The sequence below is a fragment of the Canis lupus genome, chromosome 14 (genome assembly GCF_048164855.1).
Source record: "Canis lupus baileyi chromosome 14, mCanLup2.hap1, whole genome shotgun sequence".
Classification (NCBI taxonomy): domain Eukaryota; kingdom Metazoa; phylum Chordata; class Mammalia; order Carnivora; family Canidae; genus Canis; species Canis lupus.
In genome coordinates, this window is record NC_132851.1 from 3,745,091 (window position 1) to 3,770,043 (window position 24,953).

Sequence of the window (24,953 nt, forward strand, 5' to 3'; positions counted from 1 at the left end):
CATGTATTACAAGAGATCATCACCATCATCATCATCATTCCTTTTCCTCTCTCTTTCTCCTTTTAACAGACAGGGAAACAGGCTCAAAGCAAATTTAGTGATTTTTTTTTCAGGCTTCCAGGTAATACTGACTTGCAAATGACAGTGAAAATTAGAAGCCTGCTATCTCTAATTCCACATTCCCCTCTTTATTTTTACACTGTGTTTCTGAAATTTAATGCTACTCATCTGCTAATGAATCTTCTCCCAAATGGCATTATTACGTATCACATACTTTTAGATACTACCTTTCTCAATACATGGCATCACAAAATTGGACGTTTCTCTTCTCTTAATAACAACTTTATAGTCTATCAGTTACCTCAGCTGAGTGGCTGAATTTATTTGACATTCCTAAATGCCAAAACGATTGTTTCTTGAGCTAGTGTAATCCTAAGACAGAAACACTTTTGATACAAGATATTAAAAATGGACATAAACTAAACTTATGAAATTTCATAGATGTGATCTTAATGTACAAGTTATAAATGTAAATATAAACATAAAAACTGTAAATGTTGATGGTCGTGTATTGGACAATTTTATGACTGCTTCAAAGAATTAAAAAATTGAGACTAAGCCTTTGAAGTTTTTCTTTCTTTTTTAACCCAAGAATGTATTAATCAAGTGTATTCTTATACTCTATCTGCCTTACTCTCTTTTCCAATAAGATAGTCATTTCAACTGCTACCTCTTAAATCATCAAATGTATCAAAAAGTATTTTCATTGGTTATATTGTCCAAGATCAACTGAAATTTTAATGTTCTCTGAAGGCTCAGGGAAATTCACTTCTAATCTCTTCTAATTTTACCTTCATTTTCAAACAAGCACACCTCTACTATTGTAAAATAACTGAGTAACTGCATTTCTATTATCCAAAGATCTAAAGAAGAAGTGGCATCAGTGACACCTTTACTGCTTACCTGCCGGCCATATGCTTGTAGGCCTAAAACTGGGTCAGTGGCTAAAGCAGCTGTTTTGATTGCAGATCCTGAAGAACTTGGATATTGTTTGATTCCATCCTGTAATTATATTAAATTATTCCAAAAAAGGAATAAAACTGTATTAGCATAAACTTACAGTAAACAAGTAATAAATTAGATGAAAAAATATTTTGTGGCAAGTACCACACCTGCGATTTCATCAAGTCAATATTACTAATGCAATATAATTAGTGAACTCTTTAATTTTCTTTTATACTAATATAAAAATATTTTTTTGTTTTTTTAAAGATTTATTTATTTATTTATGATAGAGAGAGAGAGAGAGAGGCAGAGACACAGGCAGAGGGAGAAGCAGGCTCCATGTCAGGAGCCCGACACGGAACTCGATCCCGGGACTCCAGGATCACGCCCTGGGCCAAAGGCAGGTGCCAAACCGCTGAGCCACCCAGGGATCCCTATAAAAATATTTTAAAGTAAATGATAAACTATAAAGAGCATAAAAATCACTCTCAAATTCTGGCATGTAAGAAAAACCATTGTAAACATTTTCATAAACATCTACCCAAACTTCTCACCAGAGAAAGACACAGATATAATCTGTAATTTTAAAATTTATATTTTATTACATAAATCTCAACCAAATGGAATCACACTACATATGCTCTTTAAAATATTCTTTTCATGTTAAGTATCGTGAAAATGTTTCTATGTAAATAAATATAGAATGGGAATTTAAAGGGGAAGGTCTTTGTATCATTCATCAATATGCCTTCCATACAACATACACCCGAAGTTTTGGATGGTGAAATGAATACAGCATCATTTCCAATGGATGAACTGTCCTATGCACTCAAATCCTGAATGATAAAAAAATAAACTATATAATCACTTCAACAGGTGAATAATAATCTAGTAAAGGCATGCATCACAGATAATTTAATCAATGTCTATTATTAGAAACTTAAATCATTAAAAACATTTTACTATTATAAATGATGCTGTGTACATATTTTAGTTGATGACAGTACTGTCCAAGAAATTCAGTCATGAATCAGAGGAAAACTATAACACAAAGTAATTAAATATTCCTATATAAATATTTGCATATATTAAATAATACTCCAAATCACAAATACAGAAACTCAGGCCAGAATTAGACCAAAAATACAAAAAGGAAATGTAAAAATGACAATTTAAAAAAAGACTGAAGAAAAAGACAAAAATCTCTCAAAAATGAAGCTACAAGGTACTCAAGAGAGGAGAAATTTGATTGAATAGATAGGGAATTTATACACATATTATGTATATATACTTTCATTCTGATCCATATACATATATAAATGATACATAATATGAACATAAATCATATATCTGGATCAAAAACTTTATATATGCACACACATATATAATATGTATATAAATCCCCCCAAAAAGCTTAGCAAAAGACATAAACCTACAGATTCAAGAACCTGAGCAATCAGACAGAATAAATCCAAAGAAATCCGCACACGACGTATCATAATCAAATTCTGAAAACTCTAAAGAAAAAGAAAAAATCTTGAAAGTAGTAATGAGAAACAATACCTTGCCTATAGGGAAAAGAAAGAATAAAAAAAATAAATCTTGGAACATCAGGAAGGAAGAAAAACTGAAAGAGCAAAAGTATGGGTTAATAGACTTTTCTTCTCTCCTTGAATTTCCTAATTTATGTTTGAGGGTTGAAGCAAAAATTATAAAATGTTGGAGTTAGTTTCCATTTCCTGTTTTATTCTTATGATGGCTTTATATGGTTAGCATCTGCCATTTTCTGCTCCTTTTGAAATGTCTTCTATTTTCCTCAACCACCAATAATAGGGATGGGGTTTGATGTGGTTCTCAGTATATGTTGAGGGAATATTTAAAATAAGTATAAACAGGTGAGGGAAAAAGACTTAAAGGGAGAAGGTAATTTTTAGCTCTACTCAAACTGGTAAAATATCAACACCAATACACTGGGAAAAGTCATGCATCTATAAGGTAATATCTAAAGATATACCAAAATAAAATTCTAAGAAATATATAAGTAATCCACAGGAATACAGACAAAGGATGCAGAGTAAAATGAAAAACAGAGGGAACACTCAAAACAAGAAATAAAATGGCAGACTTAATATAAAATACACTAAAGATAAAGAGACTACACTAATTAAGAGAGATTGGCAAAATAGATTTTAAAAAACCCCACCATGACCCAACTATATGCTGTTTATAAGAAACTTAATTGAAATATAATGATACAGGTAGTAAATGAATAGAAAAAGATATATCATGCAAACACCAAAACAGAGCAAGCTGGTTCTGCAGCTTTGGAGAAGTCTGGCAGGTTTTTGAGAATCTCCATCTGTTCTCTACATGGCTATGAAATCATATACATATATGTATAAAACACTATCTTTCTTTTTAAAACATTTTTAAATTTATTTATAAAGGAGAGAAAGAGCAAACAGGTAGGGGCAGAGAGAGAGGGAGAAGTAGGCTCCCCACTGAGCAGGGAGCCCCATGTGGGGCCCAATCCCAGGACCCTGAGATCAAGGCCAAGCTAAAGGCAGACACTTAACCAACTGAGCCACCCAGGCTCCATAAAACACTATCTTTAAAAACAGCTGATGAATATACCCCAAGCTTAGTGGTTGCTCTTGCGGAGAGGGAAGATAATAGAACTCGGAGCTGGCAGTAAGAGAGTTTGCTCTTTCTGCAATATTTTAAGGAGGGGATAAAAACAAATGCAGCAAAATGTTAACAGTGTTTATTTTGACCTGTGTACATATGAATGTTCATTATATTACTTTTGCACCTTTCAATGTTTACATAGAATAAGCATAAGCTTACAAATAAATAAAATACATTAGTTGGGAGCAGTTACCTTTTTTTCAATTCAAAGAAAATAGATATAGAGATAGATGGATGGATGGATGGATGGATGAATAAGTGGACAGACTAACAAACAGGCAGGCTGGGCAATTTATGATTCATATCTATAAATTTCACATTCAGTGTATCATTCTGTAATTGTTAAGGCTGAAAATGCTTTCTTGTGAGTACATAACATCTTTTCATTCATTCTTTTATTCCTGATTTACTCAGTTAACATTACTCAGTTAACATTGATTAATAATTGAGCACATGCCGGACACTGGTCTATGTGCTATGATGCACAGATGCACAAGACAGATACTATCTTTGGGAATCTTAGTCCAGTGAGGATGACAGATGCAAAAATTTATTCATGAGACAATATAAAGCACTCTCCAAGAGAGGTCGGAATGTTACCACAGTGGATGAGAGCTGATTGTGTTGCCTAGTAGGGTAAAGGAAGTTTTCACATGGAAGAGGTGACATTTGAGGTGAATTCTGAGAAATTCGAAATGAAGTCTGAAACCTCTGACTAAAGTCTTAACAGCTACTAAAATCTGTATTCTATAATGTTTCTGTATTTGTTCCCCAGCCCAAATTCTTCTATAAATTCACACACATCCCATACCTTTTAAAAGTATGATTCAACTCAAAATGAGTTTTGTCTTACCTTTGCAAAATTTTCGTCTTCTATGACTGCCAATTTTTTTTTCTGCTTATTATATTCTTGTCTTCTCTCTAAAACACTCATAATTTTTTCATCAGTTAAGTTCTTCCTAAACTCACAAAACTGAGGCCAAAATTTAAACAGAACCCCAAAAATTGTCATCTGTATAAAAAACAATGCCTCTGGTTACAATTTCATACAAATGTACTGATTTAAGCTCTAATTCACCATAATAATGGATTAACTATTCTATCTTTAATATACAGCATGTTTCCTCCAAGTTATTGTCTCCAGACATATTGGTATAGTTTAGTTCAGCACATGCTTATGATCAAGGTTTTTTACTACCAATGAGAAGTCTTTCTTTAAAAAAAAAAAAAAAAAAAAAAACACGTAAAAGTTACTTTTTCTTTATGTTTCCTTAACCAATTGATCATATTAATAAAGAATCCATTAGGTCTTTTCAAATGAGAAATTTATATCTTCTTTTAAAACATACACTAGTTGATCTGCCACACACACTGCTGTTTTATGCAAGTATTCCAAATATTCAGTCCATCAGGAGGAACTCTCTGCCCCCCTTTTCTTCCCTTTAGAGAAAGGAAATACCTCTGGAAAAGCACTTAAAGCTGGAGATCTAAGAATAAATCTTGAGTAACTTTTAAATGATATAATCTCTTTTATCTGAGCACAAGAAAAGTAACATTTAAAAAGGAGGGTGGAATCCTGGACAAATGCTTTCTAAGAGGATACTCTACATTAAATGATTAATTGTGATATTAATAGAGATAAGAATTGTTGCTCAAATTCCCATGCCAAGTATTTCCATTAGTTCCAGAGGCATACATTACTTCCAAGAAGGTAGGACTTGCCACATCAGGTCAAGTCCAACATCTCATTGCTAGAAATGACCTTTACCTAATGCCTTGGAGAAAAATGAACCATCCCATCAGGCTCCAAGCAAACTCTTCAGGGAAAAGAGGAATTTTTAAAAAGCAAGCACTGCTGTGATCAACAGAGTCCTCCAATGGTTCGTATATTTGATTGCTCCTCTTTTCTGTGCATGAATATTGTTAGTAATTCTAAAATTATTTATTCCTTTTATTTTTTTATTCCTTTTAAAATACAGTTTTATCATTGAATTCTGTAGCCTCTTGGCATTTTGAACATGATAACTAGAGATATTTTATTTGATGAAATGTAGGCTTTTAAAAAAAAATTCATTTACATTTACCTGCCATGTCTTTATTTAAGTAATCCCCTGCTCCAATGTCAAGGGATCATGGTGGTTTTTATATGAACTTCTTAAATTTAAATACTCCCCTTTTCCTCCTCTATTTACCAACTATTTATTCTACCTCTCATTACCTCTCCCAAATTGGAGTCATTCCTAGCTCTCAAATACATTTATCTCCATCTGGAAACTCTTCCAGTAAAAGTAACCAGGATAAAACACAAGTTTTTCAGTGGGAGACCTAAAACTGCTCTATTCCTAAAAGCTGCAATTAAGATTTTAGGTTAATGATATATGTGTTAGTCATGAAAATTACCCTGTGCCTCCAGAACCTTAAAAGAAACCAAACTGTAGGTAAGAAAAATGTTTTAATAATTATAGAACTACTTTGCTCACTGGCAAGAGATAGGCAATGGCTTCAGTATGAGTAAAAAGGGCCAGTGTAAATTTGGCTAAGTGAAGAAAACTTTAAAACTATTAGGGGTGCAGGTGGGGCATAAGGCAGAGGCTAGACTGATAACAATGCTAGAACAGGCAATAGGCTTTTTTGTTTTTTACCTCCTATGCAGCCCTTTCACTCAACTTTGTTCTCATTTCCCATTTGATCTTACTCCTTTGAGTCACAATAGATCACTTCTCATTGTCAGTCATCTATGTGTTCAAAAAATGTTATTGAATGCCTATTCTGTGCCAGGCATTTGGGCCACAAAGGTAAATAAGAAACACTCCCGGCCCTCAAACACCTTATAATCTAGTGGGAAAGTCAGCATGAAAATAGGCACTTTCAGTTTTGTGTGATAAAGAGACATAAAACCACAAGGAAGAGAAGATGATAATGCAAAAAACTCAGGAGTGAAGAGAGTAAGGCTCCTTTGTGGAACAACAGATATTTCAGGAAGACTGGCGGGTGGGTAGCAGGGAGTGGGAAGAGGTATGCCTAGTGAGGTATAGGAGTCCAGTCTTCGAGAAGCCTGGGTGGCCCAGCAGTTGAGCATCTGCCTTTGGCTCAGGTCTTGATCCCGGGATCTGGGATTAAGTCCTGCATTTGGCTCCTGGCGGGGAGTCTACTTCTCTCTCTGCCTGCGCCTCTGCCTCTCTCTTTCTGTGTCTCTCATGAATAAATAAATAAAATCTTAAAAAAAAAAAAAAGAGTATAGTCTTCATTCTGAGGACAGTGGGGAGTAACTGAAATTGAAAGCAGAGAAGTGACATGACCAGATAAACATTTTGAAAAAGATGGCTCTGTCTACAGTGAGTTAAATAGTTTTGAGAGAACCCAGAGGCACATCTGGCAATTACTGTAAAGTATTGATAAGATATGAACTCAGGTGATAGCATGGAGTCAGAGAAAAGTAGACAGGATGACAGATAACAAGGAGACCAATGGATACACTTTAGGGACTGAAGATACAAGTGTAAGAGAATGAAGGAAAGGAAAGACATAAAGATGGCAACCAGACCTCTGGCTTGCACACCTGGATAGAAGGTGATGCTATTCTCTACGCTTCCTTAGGAAACACAGGAGGAATAATCAGGTGGAGTGAGGACTCTATTTAAAAATTGTCTTATTTTCTGACACTCCAAATTCTGTATTTAAGACACGTCTGGGATTCCATTTTAGGAAACCAAGTAGAAGGCATAACCTAGAGTACTCCCATAGCTTTTACTGGCTTCAATCTCTAGACAGTATGGCAGAACTAACCAATGTAAGCAGTTCCAGACATGCACTTGCAGACTTGAGGTCTTTGATCTAGGTGGGCAAGCCCTGGCCTGGTTATCCAGAGACCTAGGCTAGGCTAAGTGATCTCTAAGATCTTTTCACTAACAGATACTGTAATTCTGGCACCATGTTTTCTCTATTTCTCTCTAGCACATCCTCAGTCGTTTCTCTATATTTTCACCCATTTTAATGCGTAATTTGGATTCTGAGTCCATTTTCAGTTCCTTAGAAGACTTAGAACACAGCTGGCTCACAAATGAATGTTAAAGGAATAATGGCCTTTTTTCCATGCTCAAGGGCAATCATATCCTAAAATCTCTGTTTCATATCACTTAAATCATGACATGGCCTTCCCTATTACCCCTATTATAATTTATTTTTCTTAATCATTTTTCAGGAACATTACTAAAAGGCTTTTAAAAATGCAAATAAATTATGTTCACCAAATCACTGTTTTCTATTATTTATCTTAAAAAGAAGTAACTTGAGCAGGTTAACAGGCATGATTTTCCTTTCATGAGCTTGTGTATTTTATGTTGGTTGGGTACTTACATCTCCTCTCACTTACTTTATGAGCTATGTGAATATTCCAATCTTTAAAAATATACAGATCTTGGAACACACGTATTTTACCACATATTTGTGGTAGCAGATTTTCTAAAGGAAATAGAAATGGTGGGAAAGAAAGGAGGAATTGGCTGGAGTATTATAAGTAAGAAACAAATGATAACCATGGAGAGTCAAAGATAGTTATTTACATGATTGTATTTGCTATATATTATCAATAAAATAGTATACTGCTAGTTTCTTATATTGGAATATGCAAAAATTTTTAAAGATTTATTTATCCATTGGAGGGAGAAAGAGAGAGAGTGAGCAGAGGAGAGGGGCAGAGAGAGAGAATGAATCTCAAGCAGACTCTCTGCTGAGCACAGAGTCTGAAATGGGCTGTATGCAAGGCTCAATCCCAGGACCCTGAGATCATAACCTGAGCTGAAATCCAGAGCTGGATGCTTAACTGAGTAACCCAGGCATCCCTGCAAAAGTTTTTAATTAAATAGAATAAATCCCAGTATTAGGAAGGTTGGAACCTTATCAAATATGAATAATGCAAAAGCCTTAAAAGAATATCTAATTGTTCATCTATTTAAAAATACGCTTAGCTGCAAAATAACATAAAATATAAAACACCCTTAGCTCCATGCCCTGATCTCTTACCTGTGCCTCTCTAAACACATATGGTCCTAACTCCTTCCTGTGTTCAATAATTTTTTGGGCTTGCTCTACTGGAATGTCAATTTGTAAAGCTGGTGGAATACTAGAATTAATAAAGCAGTTGATGATAGTCATGATCTTCTTATGGATGATGGACTCTTCACAATGAGAATGGCACAAGTCCTGAGGAAGGAGGAAAGATAGAGCAATACATGATTAATGTATTCCTAGAATACTTGAAAGAATTGTGCCAATATGTCTTTCAGTAATATATACCTCTTAACTTCAGATCAAGAGGGCACTAGAACATGTGAAAGCCATCTTAAAAAATATCTTCCATTTCTCTCGGGTTTGAGGAACCCACACTTTGATGCATATACCTTAAATAAACATGCTTCATTTAATCTCAAGTGCTTCTACTCCTAACCAAAAGACCAGCTTCAATGTCTACTTTGACTCATTTAACGAGTTTGTATTGGGTGCCTGCTATATACCAGCTGAGCCCCATGACAGTTCCTGCTCTTTAAAGACTCAGTCTCACTGGGGGAGAAACAAGAGAACACATCACTTCGATCTGAGATAGCTGGTAAGTGCTACAGGACAGGTGTACACAGGGCCCTAGGAGAGCACTGAAAGCAGGTACCTAACACAACTTACAAGTGGATGCAAAAGCTTTTCCGACCAGAACTGCTTCTACACCAAGGTGACTTAGGCTCAGAAAGGCAACAAAAGCAGGATGCTGGCGGTGACAAGTGTGTCACTATGTATCTCTTAGTATTTACACTTTTACAGTTAGCCTATTAAATTATCCTTCTTCAAATTAGTGATCATACATTAAAAAGACCCAGTTTCATGTTACAGGTGTAGGGCTATCATTTTTCTAAAATAAAGAAGGAGCTTGGTTTGAATTATGGCACTTCTCTGTCAAGAACATTGATTCTCTAAACCACTAGGAAGCAAATAAATTTGGAAACTTGTAATTCTGGGCCAGAAATGAGCCAGCACTTACTAAGTACTCACTGCATGATGGTACTCATTGTAAATATTATGTTACAGACACTATTAAAGCAAGGAAAATTTGAGCACTGGCCATATAAAACCTTATAGAAAATTTGGCATAAATTATATATGAAAAAAGCTTGATATGAATGTTACATTAAGACAAAAGTTAGCATTTTTAACTCAATTTACCATCCCCCTCAGAAAATGCCTATTTGTAGCACATATGTTTCATATGTTACCAAAAGTATATTTTTTCCATTACTAGTAAGATGATCATATATCATTATTTGGTGAGCTTGATTTATAATTATGGAATGTAAGGCTTGTGAAACAAAAACAAAATTTTTGGAGTTTTCATTTTGAGGGTGAAGAGACAAAAATCAGAACTGATTTTTTTTCTAATTGTTCTGTCCTACTGTACCTAGCTTAATGAAGCATTACTTATCATTAAAGTCTCAGTTTAAACAGACTTTCCTCTAAAAGGCTTTTGGTGACTCCCTCAGTTCAGAGGAGATGCCCATTGTAGATACTTCCATTGTGCCCCGTGCTTCCATCAGCAGTGCTCTAATCACGGTCCTACAGCTGTCTTGTCTATCACTTGTCTGTCCCTCCCATGACACTGTAAGAGGGAAGACTATTCTGATCATCATTGTGTTCTCAGGATTTAGCATGGGTCTTGGTAGGTGCTCAAAAAGTATTTGCTGGAGGAATATGTCCTTCCAGTCTCTTTTTCTATGGACACACACACACACACACACACACACACACTTCAGATTAAATTGTACTGTTTTCCAGTAGTAGCTAGGTTTTTAAAAAATCAATAAGATGAATATATTTCTTTTTTAAAAAAGATTTTATCTATTTATTTATGAGAAGCAGAGACGGAGGCAGAGGGAGAAGCAGTTTCCATGCAGGGAGCCTGATGTGGGTCTCGATACCGGGACCCCAGGATCACGCCCTGGGCCAAAGGCAGGTACTAAACCTCTGAGCCACCCAGGGATCCCCTATGAATATCTTTGCTTATCATTGATTATTCTCCAACAGCATGATTTTAAATGGTTGCAGAGTAGTCTATTGTATAGATGTATAAATAATTAAGTAACTAACGTCCTGTACCTGAACAGCTGGGTTCTACCCAAATTTTCACAATTCAGAACAATGGGAAGAGCCCAGATCTCAATTTCTTAGCATATTACCACAACCACTGCTTGGATGGGGAGGGGACATAACTTAGTGATTAGGAGCATGAGCTTTAGCAACAGAATGCCTTGGTTCAAATTCCAGCTCTGCCACTTAATTAGCTACATGATATTAGGAGTTTCTTAGCTCTTCTGTGCCTTAGCTTTGTGTGTGTGTGTGTGTGTGTGTGTGTGTGTGTGTGCGCCTTAGCTTCTATACTTGTAAAATAACAAGAATAACAGCATTGATCTAATAGGATTCTTGTTAAGAATAAATTAGCTGTTATATGAAAAGAATTAAGACGATATCTGGCAGATAGTGAACATTTAATAAGAGTAGGAGCTCAATAAGATTTTGCCATGCCAGGTGGAATACTTCCCACCTAGCAAACTTTCTCAAGGTCCAATTCAAATATTATCTCTGCCGAGACTTCCCTGACCTACAACCTTCTCTGCATCATTATGTAAATTATGCTAGAATTATACGTCACCTAGAATTATACGTCCTCCACTCTATACCACAGGAAATATATTTAAATTAAGACTTGAAAGAAAAACAGTCTTGAAAGAAAAACAGTCACACAACTAAGGGTTGACTTTGTATGAGTATGCTTTTTAAAATGCTTTTCTTGTATTTATTGCATTCCTCCTGTCAGAGTGGGCCTGGGCCTACTCATATTCATATTAGCTTAAAAATAATCCTGCCCATTCATAATAACTGCCTATTTTGGAAAACAGACTTTACCTCCTTTCTAATTCTTAAAAAAAATTATTTTAATATTGCTTACCCTGTGACAGATTTTGAAAAAAATTATCTCAAAACATTTTTTCCTGAGAAAATTTCTAAGGTGTAAATAGAACAATAGTTCTGTTTATAACAAAAAAAAAAAGGTAGAAGACATCTTCATGGAAAGTTGGAGAAAAAAAAAAGAAAGTTGGAGAAAGTTTGGAAATAGATTTTATTGAGCAATTACTAACTGTATGAATATAAATGCTGCAGAATATTAGCATTGCATAATTCATACTTAGATTCCAGACCAATTGAAAGTACCATCCTTTTAAACCCCAATTTTATTTTTATTCCATTATTAATATGCAATTATTTAATTGCAGTTATGCAATTAAATATTAATTATTTAATAATAAAATTTATTTTTATTTTTATTTTTATTCCATTTATAATGGAATAAAATAGGCTACTTGCCCAGAAATGAATCTGCTTCCTGTGGGAGCATTGAAGCAGTCTGGATGCCTACTCTTGGGTATTTCTAGACAATGTTCCCTTATTCAAGGCTTGCTTAAAATACATAGAAAGTCCTTCCCTTTCCTCAATGCAAAGATTCAATATGATTTCAATAAACACTTAAACGTAAAAATAAACTGCCAATTGTTCTTTTACTCATTTGTTTCGTTAAAAATTTGGCCATTCTTTCTATTAGAAAAGCTCATCTCTGCTGGTTAACTTACCTATAATCCTCTATCTTTGATGACCATGCTGGCAATACAGTTGGGAGGAATTCTGGTAAAGAAGTCTTGGTTAAAGTACTGAGAGTATGGATATCTTCAGGAAAATGTGCATATGGTACATTTATGGAGAAGTGATACGCAAAAAATGCATTTAAAACTCTTTTCAGTAAGGTTCTTATTAAATCATAATATATGTGAATACCTTGAAAAGCTAATTCTATCATTTCAGGGCTCACTCTTACTCTTCACTGTATAAAAAGAAATATATCTAACACAAAACAATAAATACCTCAATATTTACATATTGGTATGAAGATGACAAAATTGGGCTATCATACAAATCTTGTCTATAAAGTTACAGTTAAGAATCTGATGTGTTAATGCATTTCCACCACAAAAAGAGGTGGTTTTCTCCAGCTTCCAATATAATACCTTATATTTTTGTACTTCTTGCCAAAAGAGTACATCATTTTCCAATAAATCTCCTTTTAGAGCCACAAACCGTTGAAATTGTCTTACGGTAACTGGATTCAATAATGCTTTACGAAAAGCAATGATTTCACAAGATGAAGATATCCATTTACTCTCCACAGGCTGTCCAAAGCAGAAAATACAGAAAATTAGCTGTGTTCTAAAAAATAACAATAAAGTCATTTATTAGGCTAAAAATTACCAACTTCAACATCCTTTACTTTGGGCTGTTGAAATTTATGGCATGGATACAACAGAATTTGGCAACTTCTACCTCTCTGTTCTTCTCTCTTTTGTCTCCTTTATATTTTTATGGCATCATTTTTTTTATGAGGTAGAGAGAATAAGAAATGACTGGATGATTCAGAACATACAACTACATTGTTTAAGAATGTTAAGAATCATAGCAGTTTGGGACTTTGGTGAAAAACTACATTTTATGCATTGCATGAGTTCTGTGCTTAAACAGAAAAACATAATCATATGTTGTGATTGTATATTGTTACATTATATGTATAACTATATATATTATATATGTGTCATGTTATGTATTAAATATAACTCTCTTGCCTTTTCAAAAGTAAGAGCACTAGGGACACCTGGGTGGCTCAGGGGTTGAGTGTCTGCCTTTGGCTCAGGCCGTGATCCCGGGGCCCTGGGATAGAGTCCCGTAATGGGCTCCCTGCAGGGAGCCTGCTTCTCCCTCTGCATGTGTCTCTGCCTCTCTCTGTGTGTCTCTCATGAATAAATAGATAAAATCTTTTAAAAAAATAAAAAAATAAAAAGTAGGAGCACTAGAACATTTAAGATATTTTTTCAAAATCTTAAAAAAATTTACCAATGAATCCTGTTAAACAGTAAATTTTCTATGCAGCTTCTAACTAGAAAAAAATCATGTTTTTAGGCAAGACATCTTTATGTTATTTTAGTAAAAATTGTTATTAATATTTATAACAAGAAGAAAAATCATTAATATGTTATTTAAAATATATATATATGTTATTTTTAATAATAAACTTCTTCTGACTGAGGATTTACTTTACATACCAAAAAAGCTAGGAGGACCCATGGTACTGTAGTAATGCTTAATTTCTGTCTTCACAATTTTGAAATACAAGATGTCTATTTTTAAAATTCTGACCATTTTATATCATATATGCATCCCTTGTTAGCCTCTCATATTAAAAAATGTAAGACAGGGCAGCCGGGGTGGCTCAGCGGTTTAGTGCCACCTTCAGCCCAGGGTGTAATCCTGGAGACCCGGGATTGAGTCCCACGTCGGGCTCCCTGCATGGAGCCTGTTTCTCCCTCTGCCTATGTCTCTGCCTCTCTGTGTCTCTCATGAATAAATAAAATAAATAAACAAAATCTTAAAAAAAAAAAAAAGTAAGACAGATTTTATTGAATTTACTGAATAGAAATTTTTTTACTGGATAAATGTTATCGAAGCTCCCCAAATTTGAGTTTAGTGTACAGTCATGCAAAGAAGCACCATTCCAAAGGCAAAGTTTGAAAGAATTTAAGAATTGTAGTAACATCAGCCAAAAGACATGATAAATATCCATTACTGATGATGCATAAAATGAGTTTCTCGAAACAAATCCTATGTGATTATCCATGTAAACGTCAAAGAGAGTTATGTAAAAAAGCAGTATGGGAACACAAAAGGAGTAACTAACTAATTCTGCCTGAAGGAGCAAAAGCTTTGCAGAAGGACCTTGAGGATGAATTGGAAATTGAAAAATGAAGCCAACACCAGGCAGTCTAGGTGAATAGCAGTGTTTTCACCCAGATGAAGTGACTGAATGTCTAACATCATTTTAGTGAGGTACATGTCTTGCACTCTGGTCAAAAAGTTAAGACCCCCACCATATGTTCCATATTAAAATTACAACCCTATAAATAGGAACACTTACGCATTAGACTGGGATGTTTATTTTAAACTCACTTAGCAAATAATGTTTTAAGACCTACTTCTTAAGATACTAAAACTTAGTAATTTAACTAAAACCTGTAATTTAATTAAACAGAAAATAACATAATACGTAATGCACAATAATATGAAATAAAAGCCCATCCTACTTAGAATTTCAACAAAAAATAGTAAAAGACAAACATAAGAATGGTTTATTTCCTTTCAAGAGGAAAACACAGAAAAAAGAGCATCCTAACAGATACATGTAATCCTCTAATAGTCAAATAAAATTTTACGTTTGTTAGTTTGTAAAGGGTCACCCAGGTCTAGTCTGACATTCCACCAAGATCTGTAGAAGGATGAATTCATATAAATATGTAGGCTCAACAAGAAGGCTGTGTTTATTGTGATTGTTAAGAAGCAAAACAGGCCATTTCCAGTAAGGTATTCTATTATAGTGACTTCAGTAATCACCAAAATGATAGTTTTAATTCTTTTCAAGCCAAAATGTAAATCTCAACAGAGTATAATGTAAGATAATTTAACTTGCTGGTTCTGTTACATATTTCTCATTCTTTTTGTAAAGTCATCCACTCTCAGTAATAAACTACCATAGGCTGAAATGAACAGCTTGTCTCAATAAATCCATCACAAGCAAAATAAACAAAAATACATATATAAGGTCCAAAATTTAAAGCACACTTCTCGGGCTTAGCAGGTCAGGAAGGCGTTAAGAAGGTGGCTCTCGTAGAATAATACTCTTCCCCAGATTCCATCAGCCAATTAAACAGTCTCAGTGGTCAACTGGTAGCTTAGAAAGCAGTGTGCTCAATGAGAGTCTTTGAACAAGTAGGGGAGGAAAAATAATACTTTGACAGAGTGGAAGTTGCAAGAGGAAGAATATAACAAACACTACTTGCCTTCCAAACCCCGATTTTCCTCTCATGCTTCTGTAATAAGAGCTCTTCAGCTATGTCTCTCATCTGTATCTAAAAGCAAAACCAATAACTTTATCCCAATTATTCGAATGTCTACATTTTTGACATCATTTACTAACTTAATAGCTTTTTTTTTTCCAAAAAGATTTATTTGTTTTATAAAGAGAGAGTGAGCATGAGTGGGGTGAGGGGCAAAGGGAGAGAGAGAGAATCCCAAGCAAACTCTATGCAGACCACAGAGCCCGACATGGGGCTCGACTCCACGACCCTGAGATCATGACCTGAGCTGACACCAAGAGTTGGTCGCTCAATCAATTGCACCAGCCAGGTGCCCCTAATTTCATAGTTTTTAAAAATGAGGTAAAAGGGCAGCCCCGGTGCAGCCTGGGGTGTGACCCTGGAGACCCGGGATCGAGTCCCACGTCACGCTTCCTGTGTGGAGCCTGCTTCTCCCTCTGCCTGTGTCTCTGCCTCTCTCTCTGTGTCTCTATGAATAAATAAACAAAATCTTTAAAAATAAATAAATAAATAAATAAATAAATAAATAAATAAATAAAATGAGGTAAAGGTCAGCATGGATAAGAGTACAGTTTAGGAGAAAAAGGATCAGAACTTAGAAATGGAAGCCCTTCCTAAGTGCCTGGGCAAGTCACTCAAATTCTCTGAACAGTTTTCCCATCTACAAAGTGAAGATAATAATACCTAAGTGTATTGTCCCAAATGTGGATAATAGTTTTACATTGGGTCACATGAAAATTGAAGCTGGAGAGATAATTAGGACTTCCCAGCTTTCTGTGTCGCTTTCTAGCCACAAGTAATTTAAGAAGAGTACAAAAGTTATTCAACACAGGGAGGATATACAGTAGATATTTTTTGAGGTTATTGCTTATTCACAATATTTTCCCTAGGCAACCATACCTGCCAGATGTGTGCTACGTGAATCTACCTCCCTGTCTACAGCAGGTAGATCGGGGCACTAACCTAGAGGGACCAGTATTGGATCACAGATGCTGCTTTTTGATAGTCACAACTGAGAAAGTATCCAGGACTTTTCGCTGGGTTTCAGGGCTGTCCCAGCCCTTGGCCTTTCTAGAGCTTGGGTGATAACTCTTCCCCTCAGTGTGTGAGATGTTACCGCACCATTCTGTCATAAATTCTCGCCTTTATCTTTTGTATTTGGCTTAAGATTGCCAGAATCAATTTACATCATCAGCCACCCAAAGAAGCCTAAGGTCAGGAAATGGCTATAAGTCACAATAAAGTTGTTGTGGTAAACATAGCAAGAAAATGTGGTAAATAATATTAATAAGCCAAAGCCTGAAGAAAGGAAATGAGGAAATGTGAGTTGCTGCAAAAGCTTATTTCCAGGAACTTTTGCCTAAAACAAGTCAGCTCTTCTTCCTACCATAAATTCTATTTTCACAGCTTTATTGAGTTTTCCATAACGTAAGGTGCCCAGAAGACTAGGGATCTTTCCACACAAGTAAGACTCCAAGTGTCTGATTAACTGAATGCAGAGGGCAGGTTGTTTAGATTCTTCCTGACTGACACTAACAGCATGTGCTTTGCATACTAAAGTCCAAAATTATACCATCTGCCCCTGGTGAAATATTTGATCAGGTTTGCCTGTTTTAGGTGTGATAATAACATTTTGAGTTACTGAAGTAACACCTGCTTTTTATAAAGAACAAGCAAAGCAACAAGCAAACAAAAATAAAAGAACACATCCCACTTCACAAAGTAAAAAGTAAAAATCCTTCTTACTCCCCAGGCGGCAGAACCTTTTAGACTTTTTTCACAAACACAAATATAGATAGATGGTAAAAGAAATATATAAGTAGATATAAAGATTTAAGAACATGTAATGGGGATCCCTGGGTGGCACAGCGGTTTGGCGCCTGCCTTTGGCCCAGGGCGCGGTCCTGGATATCCGGGATCGAATCCCACGTCAGGCTCCCGGTGCATGGAGCCTGCTTCTCCCTCTGCCTGTGTCTCTGCCTCTCTCTCTCTCTCTCTCTCACTGTGTGCCTATCATAAATAAAGTTAAAAAAAATTTTAAAAAAAAGAACATGTAATGGGATTACCTCTTCTGTGTATTGTTCTGCATCCTACTTGTTTCACTCAAGGAATACTGTCTTTCATACATTAGTACATGTGGAAATCTCATTTTTATATTTTAATCTCATTTTATAACCCCATTTTATATGGAAATCTTCATAGTACAGAATTATAAATCATTTAACTATTCTCCATTGTACACCCTTGCCCGTTTATGAGGACTTAATAACAATATAAAAAATAACAACTACATTAATAAGCAATATTTGAACATTGGCCATGTGCCAGGTGCCATGCTAAGAAACTAAGCATACATTATTTCATCTTTACAACTATCTTATGAAGCAATTACTCTTATTAACCCCAGTTATTTTTCAAATGAGGAAAGGTTATAAAACTTGAAGTTGTAGCAGAGCCTAGCTGGCTCAGTCAGAAGAGTGTGTGACTGTTGATCTTGGGGTCATGAATCAGAGCCCCATGCTGGGTGCAGAGATTGCTTAAAGTTAAAAAAAAAATTTAAAATAAATAAATATACTTAAAAAAAAAAAAAAAAACCTTGAAGTTGTACAAGTAACATGTGGCAGGGTTGAGGCAAAACTTTGGGAAGGCTGACTCCATGCTCTTAACTACTGTGCCATAGAAGTGCAACGGCTAGGTCAATGGGTACACATATGTGATGTTTTAGGAGGTACTGTCGATTGCTATTCAAAGATTACATAACTAATATACCTTTATCTTTTGACGTGCTACAAACTGTTCGCTTGCAAGAAACAATGGCAACCACACATTTTCTAGCTTATTGAGAACATGCTTCTGAACTTCAATTAGAACAGGTGCATCAAGCTGCTCATGGAGCATCTGTCCCCAGCCACCACTTAAATTCATTATCTAAGAAAATAAAAATGAAACAGAAACTGAAAACTTCTGTTTTAGTGAAGAAACACTAACAGTCATTATTAATTTATCCAATTCACCCCCAAACCATGTGCCAAGCATGCTCGAGGTAACACAATTTTCATTTTCTGAAAGCTATCTCCTGACTATATGTGTATAGGAAAGATACAGAACTCCCCTAACATCAAACAGACAATTGTGGTTTATGTGATGGTTGTTTTAGATGTATGATTTTGCTTGTGATATATTTCAGAGAACCCAGGAGTGGGATTTTCATCTTGTGTGCTCACAAGCAATGCCATGTTTTCTCCATGGCCTCAGCATCTTCAACTATGGAATGAAGGTGATTACTAGTCTGTGATTTTTCTAAGCACTCTTCCAGGTCTAATATTCTACAAATCTGTGATTCTGGTCAGATTGACTAGTTTAAGGTAGCATTTTCTTTTGTGTATGAGGAAAATGGGGCACAAATTAGGAGACAACCTTGAATCACATATTTTAAATACACTGTGGGGGGAGATGGTGAGATGATGGTGGTGCTAGCAATGCAGGGCTGCCCCAACAACTTCAAAGAAGAAAACAGAAGCAGCAGGAAGTAGAGAATGACCAGGTTATACAGACAACAGTCTCTGATCTGTACAAGTGGCACCTTTTACGAAACACAATTTCTCTGCGGCCCAGATCTTCCTTTTGTGTAAGTATTGGCTTCAACAACCTATGAATGGCTATTTCCTCCTCTAAATCATTCTGTTCTCTACGTGTTTCTGTGTATACACCACTTGAAACTTCTGGACCTCTCACTGGAGAAATTACCTTCTTCTTAATTCCCCTTTGATTAATAAAAGCAATCAAATCCTACTAATAAAATAATTGTTTTACGTCAAAACAAAAGAGAAGCCCTCTTAGCCATCTGTTAATAACGCTGATTTTTTTATATAAAAAAAAAGAAGAAAAAAGAAAAAAGAGAAGAGGCTGCTTGGCTAAGCAGAGAAAAGCCTGTTCACCCAACTGAATTTAGAACTAGCAAAATCAATACAGAACATAATATGATAATGGATATCCTTAAATATAAAAACGTAAACAAAAATAAAAGTAAAGCCAGAGAGGAGGAAGAAAGGTCGTTGGGGAAACTCTTCTGTAGTAAACACAATCATTTGCTATGACAGCAATGGATAACTTTTCCACTGAGAATTTTTTTAAATTCTCAGCATGTTCCACTATGGAGGGTTCACACAGTAGCATTAGATACCATGAAACCTCATACAATGTAGCCCAAGCCAAACAAAAAACAAATGCCTCCCATGAGTTTATTTCATACTTGTGCTTATTGAGATACCCAACACTTTTGCTAATACATCCCAGATTTGTATCTCAGGGAACAAAATGGCAAGGCATTTTGTCAAGATTGCTTAATTTCAGAATTCCTTCTCCTTCTTATTCCCAAAACCTTTTGCTTATTTTACTCCTGGAAGATCTAGCTTTTTAATTTGGTATGCTCTACTGATGAACATTTCTGAATTTTTCTTTAATTTACTGAATTTAGTATTAATCTGAGATTTGTCTTTAAAAATGTACACCATTAGGATATGCATCCTTTTAAACTACTAAAATAAAGATATCAAACATTACACATTTGATTTCCAGGTAGTAAGTGGTACTAGCAAACTTCAAGTTAATTATAACACTTAATTCTTTTATTTCAAAAGCATAAAACTGAGCAATATTTCATGTGATCCGAGTGTTACATGAATGCTCAGTCCCACTGCCGAATCCCAAACTGACCTTTTTGCCATAAATAATGACACCATATGGTATAATAATGATATATAGTAATAATGATGACAATAATAATATAGTAAATAATGACATTATATGTCACGGGCACTTATATTTGCTGGGTGAATGGATGATTAGATGAATAAAAGCTATTTTTATTGTATAAATTACTTTTTTAAATAACTGTTTTTATAGTACAGTTGGTATGAATTTTAAAGGCATTTAATTTGTAGATCCTTTAAAACTTTTTAAAAAAGATATCCAAAGTGTCTAACATTACAAACCATAAAAGCAAAAGCAAAAAAAAAAAAAAAAAGAATTTCAATTGTTGGCAAAAAGAAATAAATAACTGGTTTTCAAATTTCAATAAAGAAAGTATGTTTACATATTGATACCTGGTCCTGCTGATATTGAGAAGCTGGACTTTGGGGGCCAAAGAAATATTTTTTATTAAGGTATTTGTTTTTAATATATATAGATTTTGCTTCCCTCTGCTTTCGGTCTCCATAAATGATTCTTCGGAACTGTTCAATGTCTGTCCAGCACATAAGGTCCAAACTAAAATGAAAACAAAAACTAAGTACAGTCCTCCTTACTTTTTTTCTCTCAATTCTACTAACCACCAAACAAGTTGCTGTCTTGACTAGTTAACAGAACTGATTAGATCATGAAACTAATGAGTTCAATAATATGTCTCATCTTGGCTAAATATATGAATATACTCAGGAGTACTGGGATCAGACAAGAATCTATCACTGTTATTGGTAGGGTCTTAGAGTTCCTGTTGGCAAACTGAATTTAAATAAAAAAATCTTTTTAAATAATAATAATAATAAAGTAAATAAATAAAACTAGGAGTTCCTCCATTAATAATGGACTCGTATTGTTGATATCAAACCTGGGAAAATTTCCATCTACTGCATGTCTATTTGGCAACATGCTAAATTTAGAACAATTATCATCAATAATAAGGGAAACTATATATGTGAAATTTGGCTCCCAGGTCTAAAACTTTTCTGTTAACTTAGGAGAAAATTATCGGAAAAAATATGATCGATATTTCAGTTTATGTTAGATAAATATAAGGTTCCAAGATTCTGTGTAAAGCTACAATGTTTCATTTATGTATTAGCTAATAAAAATTACAAAGTATTAAAAAAATTACAAAGTAGTATAGTAATAATTTCAATAGCTTAGAAAAATATAAAGGAGATACTTTTCAGAGGTGCTAATTAAAGCACATGTGGAGAAAAATGAAAACAAAAGAAACAGCAGAAAAGCAAAAGAATAAAACATGCTGATGTTTTAATTTAACCAATGCTAAAACTATTAACAAATCTTGTTTGACTACTTAAAATACCATTTGGGAAGTTATTATTATCAAAATGCACTCCCCAATGAAAAGTTACCCATACAGATTTCAGATAGGTATGCTCATTACTTTTTACTGTCATGGGTGAAATCTAGCACCAAATCACTTTCATACTATCTTCAAACAAAGTAAGTAGCTTAAAAAAAAAAAAACTTAGAAAAATGATGCTTTAAGAGAAATACATTTAATTTTAATTTTTTTTTTTTTAGAAATACATTTTAAAATGGTTATGTTCCCTACCTTGAAGAATGAGCCTCAAGAAACTGACGGAAATGTTCAAACTCCAGTTTGTTGTTAAGCAGGTCATTAAAATTAAAGTGCCTATATTCTTCAGGAACATTACTCCAGTATTCTGTTTTTTTAGAGACCTCAGGAAGCCGTGAAATACCGGTTCCAATTTCACAAGTAGTGTCCTAGTGAAATAATACTTTTGATAAAAAAATCTCTTAAGCAAATTAAGGGTACCTGGGTGGCTCAGTCAGTTGGGTGTCTGCCTTTGGTTGAGGTCATGATCTTTGGGTTCTGGAATCGAGCTCTGAGTTGGGCTTCCTGTTTATCAAGGACTCTGCTTCTCCCTCTGCCACTGTCCCCATTTGTGTTCTCTCTTGCTCTTTCCCTCCCTCCTTCTCAAATAAATAAGTAAAATTGTAAAAAAATAAAAATAAAAAAATACAAGAGTGAAAGTGTCAATTCTATTTAAAGAAAAAAAATTCAGGGACGCCTGAGTGGCTCAGTGGTTGAGTGTCTGCCTTCCGCTCAGAGCATGATCCTGGGGTCCTGGGATCGAGTCCAACATCAGGCTCCCTGCAAGGAGCCTGCTTCTCTGAACTTTGCTTATGTATGTCTCTGCCTCTTTCTGTGTGTCTCTTGTGAATAAATAAATAAAATCTTTACCAGAAAAAATAAAAAATAAAAAAAGAAGAAAAAATTCAGCAAATTATTTTCCAAATTTAAAAAGAGAAACAAATAAAAATGATTAGGCCAACATCATCTAACAATGCTAGGTAGAAGTAAGTAAAGAATTTAGAATCTAGAATCTGGCTCTAATTCCTATCAAACTCTGTTCTGTTCCTTGCTGTTCCATTCCCTTCTGTTCAGGAACATTCAATAAACATTTACTATATATTTGCTTATAAAATATTTTATTTTTGTTAGTATGGGAGTAATACATCTTTTATAATAAGAAAACAAAAAGCATACATCTTACTACCCCATTCAGAGATACCACAGCTAACATTTTTAAATACAAATATTTTAGTCTTTTTTGCACACACACATAGTTTATTAAAAACTAAGACAGGACTGTACAACTATGTATGATTTTGTAACTTGGTTCTTTTTCTTAATGTATTATGAACATAAAATGTTTTTTATTTATAACAATTTTGAAAGTTATAGAGTAACAAAATACTTTTCTAATAATACATTTTTAAAATGTAACCTTCTTTGTATAAGAGTTAATTTTTAGGCATTTTAAAGACATTATGTTTTGTAGTTTACAAGCTCTATATAAGGGCAGAGCTTATTTTTTTAAAAACCTTTCCTCTCTTTATGGAATTCCTTATATAATTAATTCATCCATCTATTTGTTTTTGAAAAGCACCAGACCATAAGAGAAAACTACCAATATTTTAAAAATCAATTTCCAATAAGGAGAAGGATTATGGGAAGTATTATACATTTTTGTTCATAAAGTTTAAAATGCAACTTAAAATACAACTAAAATGCCACATTTCAGTTCATAAGGTTTAAAATACAAACTTAAAATACAATGTTGTAAACATTTTCATTCATTAAGGTTTTAAAATACAACAAAATGCCTTTTTGGATTTTTATGTAACCTTTCCAAGATTTTAATCAGTAATTTCTCAAATACAGAATTTGTGTTAAAAAGGCGACTATCATGAAGGTTACACTTAAAAAACAATTTTACTGTTTATGTAAAATTTTATCATAAAAGAGCAAAAATTTCAGATAGGCACAAAAGAGAAAGTAAAAAGATCACCTGAAAAAAAAATATGTATCACCTGAAACCTTACCACTTGGAGCTGATTGTCTTTATTTTGGTGAACATCTTTCCAGATATCTCTTTTTGCATGTATATATACACGTAGAATTATGTATATAATTTTACATAAATAGGATTATATGATCCCAGTGTTTTTTGTTCCCTACATTTTTTATATGTTAACATGTCTTGGGCATTTTCCATGTTGATAAATATGAATATGAACTGTCACTTTTATGTACATACACACTTTTAATTTTATGGCTTTTGGGATCTATCATGCTTTATGTAGCTAATCCAAAAGTTGCAGATTTATAAATCAAAATAACACTTTAATATCTTGGTCAATCCTATGATCTTTTTACTGACTCCTCCAAATCCTATTCATATTTTTTCCCTTTATTGTTTTGCCTACTGCTGTCACACAACAGTTTCTTTTCTGTTTGGAAAACTCAATTTAACTCTTTTTGTGAACTGACAACAAATCGAGCTGCTGCCATACAGAAAATAACCAGAAATGTTCAAAGGAATACTTTAGCTTGAGGGCTTTTAACTAAAGAATGCACGTAGCTGGGCTCCCTACACTATCTCATCTGCTTCCTTCTGGCTTTGTCATTAGATGTGTCAGTGGAAAGCGGTACCTGTCAAAGGCAGCATAATAAGCAAAAAAAAATAGCAGAAAAATGAAACAGTCTGTCCCCTATTTTATCAGTCCATGATCTTCTCAATATATAAATCCCCTCTCCTGGCCCCTGCTTCCTGCCAATATATACAGTGGTAATCCCCTCCAGGATAAAAAGTTTGTTTTTAGAAGTAGAGAGCTGTCTTACCTCAGCTTTCTTGGAAAAGGTCTCTTTATGCAAAGCCTGTAGCTTTCTGAAGTATGTGGAGTCTAGCTGTCGAGTGTCTTCCACCAGCTCCACCTAATAAAATAATAATAAAGCTCGTAACATCAATAGAATGTGCATTATGAAAAAGTGGGGAAAATGCACAATTTGCCAATAACAGTGGGCTCAAAAATGAATGCACTTGCCAATAAAGTTAAATTGGTTCGGAGGCAAAAGTGGGAAGACCAACATAAAAAAATTAACTACAGCGAATTCAGACTTCCCATGCATGCGATATAATATTTCTACATAATGATACAGTGACACCAGAGACC

At 34.5% G+C, this 24,953-nt stretch overlaps 1 protein-coding gene across 17 annotated transcripts in view; it reads right to left on the reverse strand.

Annotated features, from left to right (window-relative positions):
• Nucleotides 1-24,953, reverse strand: part of RGS22 (regulator of G protein signaling 22) — a 162,059-nt gene that overhangs the window by 43,884 nt on the left and 93,222 nt on the right. For 7 of the 17 annotated variants that reach the window (XM_072774009.1, XM_072774020.1, XM_072774012.1 and 4 more), the window contains 9 exons: nt 24,622-24,714; nt 22,024-22,196; nt 20,807-20,969; nt 18,471-18,629; nt 15,666-15,734; nt 12,792-12,953; nt 8,716-8,895; nt 4,547-4,705; nt 964-1,062 (listed from right to left, as the gene is read on the reverse strand). In XM_072774009.1, the coding sequence (XP_072630110.1) occupies nt 964-1,062; nt 4,547-4,705; nt 8,716-8,895; nt 12,792-12,953; nt 15,666-15,734; nt 18,471-18,629; nt 20,807-20,969; nt 22,024-22,196; nt 24,622-24,714 (1,257 nt within the window). Of the gene's footprint in view, nt 1-963; nt 1,063-4,546; nt 4,706-8,065; nt 8,155-8,715; nt 8,896-12,791; nt 12,954-15,665; nt 15,735-18,470; nt 18,630-20,806; nt 20,970-22,023; nt 22,197-24,621; nt 24,715-24,953 lie in introns of those variants that run through there. The other 10 variants (XM_072774021.1, XM_072774018.1, XM_072774017.1 and 7 more) reach the window with 9 other exon arrangements.